The 11,990-nt window shown below is 35.6% G+C and overlaps 1 protein-coding gene across 2 annotated transcripts; it reads left to right on the top strand.

Annotated features, from left to right (window-relative positions):
* The first annotated feature begins 202 nt into the window (after positions 1 to 202).
* LOC125664090 (CD2 antigen cytoplasmic tail-binding protein 2-like) lies at positions 203 to 11,753 on the top strand. 2 transcript variants are annotated; one of them, XM_056152666.1, is made up of 4 exons: positions 203 to 418; positions 6,475 to 6,596; positions 9,371 to 9,947; positions 11,383 to 11,753. In XM_056152666.1, exons 1-4 carry the CDS (start codon positions 247 to 249, stop codon positions 11,589 to 11,591), a joined length of 1,080 nt encoding a protein of 359 aa, XP_056008641.1. In that variant the 5' UTR covers positions 203 to 246; the 3' UTR covers positions 11,592 to 11,753. The 2 variants fall into 2 exon arrangements, with proteins under 2 accessions (XP_056008641.1, XP_048752590.2); XM_048896633.2 differs by lacking the exon at positions 11,383 to 11,753 and adding an exon at positions 10,821 to 10,900.
* The last annotated feature ends 237 nt before the right edge of the window (positions 11,754 to 11,990 follow it).

The raw sequence follows: 11,990 nt of genomic DNA, 5'->3' as shown, positions 1-11,990 counted from the left end.
TTTTTCAGGGGAATGGATTAACTCGGTCAATATTGTTTCGTAAATTGAAAAAAAATACAATCATGTATTTCTCTTTTTAGCAAGAAATGTTTTCCAATATAATTGAAAAGTGTTTAAAGACATTTTTCATTTCAACGCCATTTTCTCTAGCTAAGTGTCCGATTCGTTTACTGTGATCTTAAGCGAATCAGAGAAGAAATAGAACGATTTAATGCGCACCTGTTGCACCGTTTCGATTTTCAAACCATGTCGAAAAGAAAAATAGACGAAGACTCGGTAGAGAGCAGTATTAACGAAATTTATGATACTACTGACGAAAAGCATGGTCGTTTCAAAGAAAAACATTCTCTAGACAGCGATGAGGAGGAAGAGGAGATGGGTCAAGATTATGAAATACTTCCAGAAGATGACATCGAAGGTTCATTGTTAAATTTAATTGATTAGTGTAACCAATTCGCTGTCGGACGTTGTATGTTTTTAGCTCACCTGAACCGAAGGTTCAAGTGAGCTATTCTGATCACATTTTGTCCGGCGTCCGTCTGTCTGTCTGTCCGTCTGTCTGTAAACTTTTCACATTTTCTACTTCTTCTCCAGAACCACTGGGCCAATTTCAACCTAACTTGGCCAAAAGCATCCTTGGGTGAAGGGCTTTCAAGTTTGTTCAAATGAAGGGCCATGTCCCTTTCAAAGGGGAGATAATCACAAAAATGCAAAAATAGGGTGGGGTCATTTAAAAATCTTCTTCTCAAGAACCACTGGGCCAGAAGAGCTGAAATTTACCTGAAAGCTTCCTGACATATTGCAGATTCAAGTTTGTTCAAATCATGGCCCCCGGGGGTTGGATGGGGCCACAATAGGGGATCAAAATTTTACATACAAATATATAGGAAAAATCTTCTTCTCAAGAACCACTGAGCCAGAAAAGCTGATTTTTACATGAAAACTTTCTGACATAGTGCAGATTCAAGTTTGTTCAAATCATGGCCCCCGGGGATAGGATGGGGCCCCAAGGGGGGATCAAAGTTTTGCACACAAATATATAGGGAAAAACTTTTAAAATCTTCTTCTCAAGAACCACTAAGCCAGAAAAGCTGAGATTTACATGAAAGCTTCCTGACATAATGCAGATTCAAGTTTGTTCAAATCATGGCCCCCGGGGGTTGGATGGGGCCACAATAGGGGATCAAAGTTTTACATACAAATATATAGGAAAAATCTTTAAAAATCTTCTTCTCAAGAACCACTGAGCCAGAAAAGCTGATTTTTACATGAAAACTTTCTGACATAGTGCAGATTCAAGTTTGTTCAAATCATGGCCCCCGGAGGTAGGATGGGGCCACAAGGGGGGATCAAAGTTTTACATACAAATATATAGGGAAAAACTTTAAAAATCTTCTTCTCAAGAACCACTAAGCCAGAAAAGCTGATATTTACATGAAAGCTTCCTGACATAATGCAGATTCAAGTTTGTTCAAATCATGGGCTCCGGGGGTTGGATGGGGCCACAATAGGGGATCAAAGTTTTACATACAAATATATAGGAAAAATCTTCTTCTCAAGAACCACTGAGTCAGAAAAGCTGATTTTTACATGAAAACTTTTTGACATAGTGCAGATTCAAGTTTGTTCAAATCATGGCCCCTGGGGGTAGGATGAGGCCACAAGGGGGATCAAAGTTTATTTACATGAAAGCTTTCTGATATAGTGTAGATTCAAGTTTGCAAAGGGTAGTTTGGGCCATAATAGGGACTAAGGTTTTACATGCAAATATATATGGAAAGTCTTCAGATATGGGCCAAAGTGACTCAGGTGAGCGATGTGGCCCATGGGCCTCTTGTTTTTAATTGTTCTCCTAAGAGAGATAGAGTTGACCATCAATGTACAGCGCACATGAAAAATGGTAGAAATAGGGCTGAAATAATACACCTCTTTACGATACGCATTGAACTGAAGTCGGTGAAGATCGAGGCAATGAATCGAACATTGAATCAAGCATTTATATTGAATAGTATCGATATTTCGGTGAATTATTCAGTCCGAGATAGAAATATTTGAAACATTGAGCCTATCCACAGGGGCTAAGCCCATTTTGGGCCCGAACTTTGTGATACCATAAATATAGAAAGGGGTCTAACTCTGACACAGATAAAATACTAACCACTCGCTTCAAATGCCTAAAAAAATCTTAAAGTAGGTAATCTATGCATAATTTGTCGTTTTCTTTGCATAGATTAATGTTTTAACTACTTGCATGCGAGAAACGACTCTGTGACCTGGACCGGTAAATGTCCTAGTAAAAATAAACAAGTGAAATCGAGAGAACGATGACGTATATCTTTGTTATTTTAAGAACCAGTGACTTGAAATTTGGCATGCAAGTAGTTAAAACATTAATCTATGCAAGGAAAATGACAAATTATGCATAGATTACCTACTTTAAGATTTTTTTAGGCATTTGAAGCAAGTGGTTAGTTTTTTATCTGTGTCAGAGTTAGACCCCTTTCTATATTTATGGTATCACAAAGTTCGGGCCCAAAACGGGCTTAGCCCCTGTGAGCCTATCATTGTTAGTGATGAAACGATTGTCGCAGACAATCGATTGTTGATCGTTTTTGGCTCTTCGATTTTCATAATCAATTGTCGCCTGTACACTAATTAACATCTAATCAGAGATTCATCTGACTGTTTATCCCCCTTTTATATCGAGACATGTGCAGGGAAAAGTCAAAGTGGACTCCACATTGAAAAGTGGGAATTCAGTGACACCAGCAAGTGTGTATGCTGCACATATCCATAAAACTAAATAGAAATAACCCCAAAAATAATAAACAGTTATTAACTACATGTAAATACCGATTATATTGATCATTGATCGATAGAGTTCTTCCGATTATGACCGATTATAGATTATGAAATTTTCCCGATTTTTCATTCAACACTAATCATTGTACTACTAGCTGAGTGTTCTTCCTGCTAACTATTCTCTTCAGAGAAGTGGACAGAGTCTACATCCATTTCTATTCACAAATTTTCATGTTTTGATTCTGGAAAATGTGTAAATGCCAGAACTGGTGGCAGTTTACGTTTTGATCAACGCTTTGACTCAAATACGTCTGGATTTATGCTAGAGACAAATTATGTCCACAACTTTCACATTAACAAATGCATTTGTCGTAAGGAAATCAACACTTACTGAATACTCGCTGCAGGGCTTAAAGCTAACTATATGTCACCAGTCCAGTCGGACTGATGGGGTATAATTTCAACCAGTCCGCAGAAAAATTTACCAGTCCAACAGAGTTTTCCAGAAATAATTAAACATATTTTGATAATGTTATTAAAATAAAATTGAACTCAATAGGCCATAGACAATATTGTAACACTTATGTGGGATTCATAATTTACGAATCAGATTCGTTTGATATCTACAGATCGAAGCATGCCAAATGTATGCATAAGATTTCTTAAACTTGTATATTTTCCAAAATGTGTTAATTTCAAGCCCTGCGCTGTTGATACATTTTCACATGTTCTTTGTCCACAACGATAAAAACTATAGGTATAGCATGTAACTATTTGGGCAAGTGATTGCCAATGGATATACAAAAACATTTGTAGTCATCTTTGTGCTGGTGCCTTGGTATATTTCGGAAAGATCAATTTCTGTCTTAAGATTTGAAGTAATTAATACTGGTTTAATTATTACAATCTTCATCAGTAGACAGTAACGATCACACATGGAGACGGTCCAGCAGATAAGGAAATTTTATTACAGAATACAAAATTACAAATATTTTTATGCAACTTTTCATAATTTTCTTGATCTCAACTTCTTATTTGATTATGGAATGTTTCCGATAAGCTTTATTTGTGCGTTGAAAACTTTGCAGCTCACGCTAAATACATATCTGATCAGTTCATTAGGTAATCAAAGTGCAGACAACTTAACTGCTGTATGAGTACAGTGCATATCAAAAATATTTTTCTGAACATCACAATTGGGCTAGTACTAGAGTAAATCATTAAGCTCAAATTCTCCATGACATGTACAACCAAACAAATCAGTGGATAGGTGATATTAAGCATTGTTTGTTTCAATACAGTTGTGTATTTCTCTTCAACTTTCTCATGTAGCCATAGGTATATATGAGAAACAAGTAAAGACTTTTCTGAAGAACTTCATTCTTCACTAGACCAAAGTTAGTGTGTATCAACTCTTACAAGCCTAATCCTAGTGCTTTGGCTTTGGGTGAAATTTAGTGCTTTTTACACACACTTTTAGAATTTCATTTTTGATATGTAAAAGTGGCATTGTTGTGGATCCTTGTCCATTGAAGATTTTTGAAGGATAATATATGCCGTATTGAACTAGGGTTTACAAAGAACAAGGTACGGTTGTATACATAAAAAGGCCCAAAAAATTTCTCTCTATAAAATGTGTCTGGAATTAACCTTAATCAGCGTTTTAAGAAAGTAAAATAAATGCCAGGTATACTATGTCAACAAAATCAGAATGATAGTCCTAAATGGATAGCATTATGACATCATGAATAAGACATTTCCCGCCTTTTTCTCAAAATAAGCCTGAAAACTGTCAAATGTCATACAAATTATTGCTCAGGAAAAGATGTGCGCATTTGTCGAGCAAAATGAAAATGATATATATTGTGTATTATTTTGAGATGAAAAACATGCTTCAATATGAATTTGCTCGACGCATGCGCTGTATGTTTTCTAAAAGGAAAACCACCTGAATTTGTGGATATTTTCATTGAAAATGGCATTTTTGCAATTTTATGCCAACTTCAAGCTCTCGTCATATGACATAGATCATTTTGCTGATCAAACTGAGTGAATTTTGGGGTTGCTAAACTATTCCTTAATTGAATGCCAGGATTTTAGCTCCAAGTGAAATCATCAATATTTTGGGCCAGATGACTGTAGAAACTGTACCTACTTCTTTACTCATGCACAAGTCTCAAATTGATATTAGTTGTTGAAAGTGTTAGATATATGTATATATCCAAATGAAGTGTGTGAGTGTCAAAACAAAACGGTGTATCCAGTGGTAGATCTAAATGGAATATTGCCCACTCTTCCACGCTTTGTGACATGAATAAATCCTATATCACTTGCAATGGAATATTGCCCCCTTTTCCATGCTTTGTGACATGACTAAGTCCTATAATAATGATAATAATAATGTCCTTTATTTAAACAGGATAGCACAATTAGTTTAAAAACTAGTTTACATTGTGTTCCTAAAAAAATATATACAGACAGCAGTATTATGCAGATACATTGTACAATATGAAATAGTATATGAAGGTATGTTGCATACAAACATACATGTACGTTATCTACATATTTAAAACTGAAAATAGATAAATAAAAATAAAACTGAAAATAATCAAAAACAAATCTATATATATGGTTTTAATTTCCTGAGTGAAAACTTTTTTCTAAGATAAGCAGAAATAAAAGTTTCCAATGTTGGGTAATATTTTAAAAATTTTGGGATATTATTCCGTAACTGTGAACCGTAAATTGTAAAAGATTTTCTAAATTATTGTGTCATTACCCTCTAGATATATAATGAATTACTTTGACTTAATCTGGTATATCTACTGCTAATTTCATGAACATACTGAAAAACATCTAAATAATTGGGAGTTAGAGCATGTAAAACTTTAAAGACAAGAATGATAGTTCTATATAAAATAGTCCTATATCAGATACAATGGAATATTACCCGCTCTTCCATGCTTTGTGACATGACTAAGTCCTATATCACATCATTCTCTCACCAGAGGGCGCGTTACGCAAGCTTCACATACACCTCTGTCAACGCTTGGAATCACGTGACAATATAATCACATGATATAAACAATCATTCTCGGTTTCCTTTCCCTTTAAAAGTTCTGGCAACAGGTGATACATCAGGCTCTTTTCATAGCCCACTGGCACTTTAATAAGCACACATTTACCATTTAGCTGTTTGTCTCTTATTTTACAAGTTTTATTGTATTTTTACAGCCTTTCTTACTTATGATTCCATGTTTACATTTAAATCTCCACCATGTGAATGTCCTACATTCATACACATATTACGAAGTAGTTCCAAATTTAGGACCAGAAAACGGCAATTTTAAACAATTTACAGTAAGCATCAATTTAATTGCACCAAAAACATTTCATAATATGACTATATATTTTGTCCAAAAACATAAATGTTGGATATTAAAGACTTTTACAAGATTTCTGTAAAAAGCCGTTGATAGAGGTGTAGTGCTAGCGCATGGAACTCTGGGTAGAGAATGATATCACATGCAATGGAATTTAATGAAGCTATTGTGTAAGCCACTTTTCACTGAAATAATTTTAGATATGTTTAGGACTGGAATTTACTCTCATTCCATTCGTTAATATAAATGATCTATAAAACATATTCATGTTACTTATTTTATCTTTCAGGGCAAGAGGATACTACAATAGATTCTTATGAAGGAATTAAGATTACCCCTTTCAACATGAAGGAAGAGTTGGAGGAAGGCCATTTTGATAAGGATGGCATGTACATATTTGATAAAACAAAGGTACATTCTTAGATGTCTCATGTGACATGTAATTTCTCGAGGAGTCTAGGTTAAAGGTTAAGGAACAAACAAGAACAACTACAAGGACTGTGCATTCAGAGTTCCTACATTTTTGGTGTGTTATATCTGTTAAAATACTACAAAAGAGTTCCATTTTTATTAAAAGGTAATCAAGATATACTTGAGTTTATTTGAGAGATTTACTGAATTTGAGAGATTTACTTAAATCTAAGACATCAAAAAGGAGACAGTTATTCTTGAAAAACCAACATATAATCAGGGAATCACAGGGAATGAATTCTTACAAAAGAAAGATGGAGTGTACTTTTTAAATGCAGAATTTAAGCGATGGCGCGCTTATTGGCAGTAGGTGAATTTCAATCAATTGGATGACAGGCACTAATAGTTCAATACCACCTAATGTTGACTGTGTTACCAAAGCAAACTAGTTGTATCTTTAATTATAGGGCACCAATTATTTATAAAGGGAATTGTTCATATAAATGTTGTAAATTTAAGTTACCTTTAGGAAACCTTATTAGTATAGCAGTGGCAAATTTTATTGAATTTGCGGTGGATTGCACATTTAGTAAAGTATTACTTGTATAACATCTTGTTAATATTACCAAACTAAAGCCATGTTTCATGCAAATTTCTAAATTCAGACACATGGTGCTATTAAATCTGTATTTTTAGTACTTGATTGTTCTTTGAGTGGTCTTCCCTTAAATAGTAGATGTTCTAAAAAATGGTTTTATCAAGTTAATTGCAAATTTAATGGATTCTTTTAATGCATTGTAGCATTAGTAAATATAAAGTTCTCTCCTATAGTTACAAAAGTACACCGTTTCCTGATTTATTTTTCAGACTTAATGTATTTTATAGAATATACATTGACATTAACAAAAGATGGCTGGTACCCAGTGAGGAAAATGCTTTAGCGACTTCTTTGTGCATAACTTTTAAGGGTAGATTATTCTGGGTGTCCAGTACGTATTGCTGGTTAATAATATACAATTTTGGCTACTAGAAGTAGCCAGGAATGGGGATATAGAAAAGCAAGGCAAGGAGTGAATGTGTAAAAGAATTGAATAAGAAATTAATTCTTGTTGTTTCAGTGGAAATTTAACTGTCAGTAAAAATTCTTTTGAATGCAGTGCAAATGATTAGCACTTTTTAACATCAGTGTAAATAGCAATTTTTCTTTTCTAGTAATTAATTTGTTAAATTAATTAATCTATCAATTACCAGCAACTGCATTCCCGCTTTCATTTTTGAGTACTTTTTAGCTCACCTGAACCAAAGGTTCAAGTGAGCTTTTCTGATCGCTTTTTGTCCGTCGTCTGTCTGTCTGTCCGTCTGTCTGTTAAACTTTTCACATTTTCGACTTCTTCTCCAGAACCACTGGGCCAATTTCAACCAAACATGGCCAAAAGCATCCTTGGGTGAAGGGCTTTCAAGTTTGTTCAAATGAAGGGCCATGTCCCTTTCAAAGGGGAGATAATCACAAAAATGCAAAAATAGGGTGGGGTCATTTAAAAATCTTCTTCTCAAGAACCACTGGGCCAGAAGAGCTGAAATTTACCTGAAAGCTTCCTGACATATTGCAGATTCAAGTTTGTTCAAATCATGGCCCCCGGGGATAAGATGTGGCCCCAAGGGGGGATCAAAGTTTTACACACAAATATATAGGGAAAAACTTTAAAAATCTTCTTCTCAAGAACCACTAAGCCAGAAAAGCTGATATTTACATGAAAGCTTCCTGACATAATGCAGATTCAAGTTTGTTCAAATCATGGGCTCCGGGGGTTGGATGGGGCCACAATAGGGGATCAAAGTTTTACATACACATATATAGGAAAAGTCTTTAAAAATCTTCTTCTCAAGAACCACTGAGTCAGAAAAGCTTATTTTTACATGAAAACTTTCTGACATAGTGCACATTCAAGTTTGTTCAAATCATGGCCCCCGGGGATAGGATGGGGCCCCAAGGGGGGATCAAAGTTTTGCATACAAATATATAGGGAAAAACTTTAAAAATCTTCTTCTCAAGAACCACTAAGCCAGAAAAGCTGAGATTTACATGAAAGCTTCCTGACATAATGCAGATTCAAGTTTGTTCAAATCATGGCCCCCGGGGGTAGGATGGGGCCACAAGGGAGATCAAAGTTTTGCATACAAATATAGGAAAAAGCTTTAAAAATCTTCTTCTCAAGAACCATTGGGCCAAAGAAGTTGACATTTACATGAAAGCTTTCTGACATAGTGTAGATTCAAGTTTGCAAAGGGTAGTTTGGGCCATAATAGGGACTAAGGTTTTACATGCAAATATATATGGAAAGTCTTCAGATATGGGCCAAGGTGACTCAGGTGAGCGATGTGGCCCATGGGCCTCTTGTTTACTTGTACCCTCCACAGTGGTATCTATTCCTAAAAACAGACATCGGATAAGAACAGAATACTTGATATACAAACTCAAACTTTAAGAGAAATTAGAGAATGATGTACATACCATCCATTACCAGTATTTGGGCAGATAGGAGCTAAATGGACAGATCAAGGAATGCAAATTGTGATTTGAATAGGATTATTTTTCACATGAGACACATTTTGTGGGGGTTGGGGGAGCTTTATGGAAAGGTTGAGGCACCTATATACCAAAAGTGAAGGGAATTCACCATTGAAATAGGTTGTCTATCATTGACATTCTGTATTCTTTGATGAAGTTTAGTACATGTTTTAAGTGCTTGTAATAAAACCATTCCTTTCTATAGGAAATCCAGGACAGCTGGATTGAAAATATCGACTGGGTCAAAATCAAAGAGAAAGAAAAGGGTAAAATTGATGACAGTGATGATTCAGAGTCAGATGAAGAAGACGATTTTGATGAGAAGGGCATTTTTACAGAAATACTGTCCTTGTTACAGCCGAGTGAAACAATTGCTAAAGCGCTTCGTAGACTAGGGGGTAAAAAGGGAAAAATTCAGTCCGCAAGTCAGAGGTGGAAAACGAAGAAACAGAAAACACAGGCAGGAGACGAACAGTCGGAAGAGGATAGGGAGAAGTTCTTACGGCTGACTGAGCTCGCGGATAAAGTGCTGAGTAGTGGGAACATGGAGGTGTACGAAATGACACATGAAAAAGTGAATTATCTGTTAAAAAAGTTTGAACCTTCAAAAACTGAGATTCCAGAAGGTGTGGACAATGATGATGCCTTAGATATGTTTGCTGACAATTTTGATAAAGAGAGCAGCGCAAAAGATAAAGAGAGCAGTGCAAAAGATGGCAGCAAAGAAAAGGACACAGAGGCCACAAAACCGGAACCAAGGGAAAGTGGGGATTCAAAATCAGGTGTGTTTATTTTGTCATTCAGAATTATTTACAGATGAAGTTATGTCTGAATATTAACAATTATGTAAACAAAAAAATTGTCAATCATTTTTAGCTCACTCAGGCTCAAGTGAGCTTTTTTAATCGAAACTTTCTGTTGTCCATCGTTGGCGTGTTAAACTTTTCAGATTTTCATCTTCTCCAGAGCCACTCGGCCAATTTCAACCAAACTTGGCGCAAATCATCCTTGGGTGAAGGGAATTCAAGTCTGTTCAAATGAAAGGTCATGCCCCCTTTAAATGAGAGATAATTGCAAAAATAGGGTGGGGTCATTTAAAAATATTCTTCTCAAGAACCACTGGACCAGAAAAGTTCAAATTTACATGAAAGCTTCCTGACATAATGCAGATTCAAGTTTGTAAAACCATGACCTTCAGGGATATGTTTGGTCCACAATAGGGGATCAAAGTTTTACATGTGAATATAGGGAAAATCTTTATAAATATGGGCCAAGGTGACCAATGTGGCCCTTGAAACTCTTGTTCTAGTTTACTATATTAATCAAACTTTCTAAGGGCCCTCTTTTATAATTTAGATAATAAACAAATTATCGCAGTAAATTATAAATGAAAAAGATATTTTAAACTTGATTAAATGCCTTCGGTTTCAAGTCAGCAAAAAATTGGATCGCAGAACTTTGTAATTACTGGACTGTGACCAAATACGATGAAAAGCATGCCACGCGTGTTCGATTGGATTTTATGATAGGTTTTCAAATATCATTGTTTTATTGGGTTTTATATATTTAGTGGTTTAGGAAAACATAAAATGACTGAAATAAAATGCGGCGCATGTCTGCACAAGAACGTTCAAGAGCTATTATTGTTTTCGAAGGTGGACGCAGTTTATGAGAGGTTTGTTTTCGTTCGCTATACAGAATCTGGCAAAGCTTGAAAGAGACCTCATAAACTCATGTAAGAACCTTCCTCAAGTTTCTAAACACTTACATGTACGCTATCAGGGGCAGCTGTTTAGCTGTTATCCATGGGAATGGGGGACACACGCGGTATTAAATGTTGCGATTTTCAAATTTTAGGGTACCCAAAAGTCTTTGTTTCTCAATGAGAGGGTTCAGTGATTTATGATTAAAGACAAAAATATTGTTTTAACTCGTTATCCTTTATACTGATCAATAGTTATATTTGAAATGATGAAACATAATTACGGTACATTTAAAATTTTGAAACATAATTACGGTACATTTAAAATGATGAAACATAATTACGGTACAATGCCTTGGGTGGGGCGTTAGAAAGGTTTGTTTAGTATATCTAAATCATGAATGTTTGACATTTAAACCTTCATAAACAGTCCACATAATTTTGAGGTAATTACGAAATATGAAAGTCGTTTTTGTGTAGTTTGACACTAATTAGTTCTCTCCACGTTCCTCCAGAAGATTCCTCCGCCACGTCCGCGGAAGTGAAGTGGGAGTACAAATGGAAGATGGATGACGAGGAAGTGCACGGACCGTTCACCAGCTCCCAGATGTTGACATGGACCGAGGAGGACTATTTCCCGGCAGGAGTCTATGTCAGGAAAACCTCAAACAAAGACGGGCCTTTCTACAGCTCAAAGAGGATCGATTTCGATCTGTACACATGATGTAATATCTCCTACGCAGGAAGTCTCATTTTCATGCTGTCATTCATTGAGGAATCTTGAACCTCATACATTTGATTTTAAATGTTGTTTTTGAAATAGTTTTATACATGTATAAAGTTGGAAAGTAAATAATGTTCTGTTGAACTGACAGAAAATAATTAGCATCCGTGTAATTGTCTTGTTACGTGGGAGTGATGACTGTGGTGAATGATGCAGATGTCGCCAGTGTTCACATTTCTAACCAGAAATCATGGCAGTCATCCAACGCAACATTCCACAATGTATAGACATACACCTATATAGAATTGGAGTTGTGTACATAACCCTTCTTTGATATACTCGAACTTTAACGAATCACTGACACGGAAAAGGCAAAACAACGTCTTCCATACGATCTGG

This window comes from Ostrea edulis, chromosome 1, assembly GCF_947568905.1.
Source record: "Ostrea edulis chromosome 1, xbOstEdul1.1, whole genome shotgun sequence".
In the NCBI taxonomy this organism is placed as follows: Eukaryota; Metazoa; Mollusca; class Bivalvia; order Ostreida; family Ostreidae; genus Ostrea; species Ostrea edulis.
The sequence above is the reverse complement of the archived record's forward strand: the minus strand, read 5'-3'. Positions and strand labels throughout refer to the sequence as shown.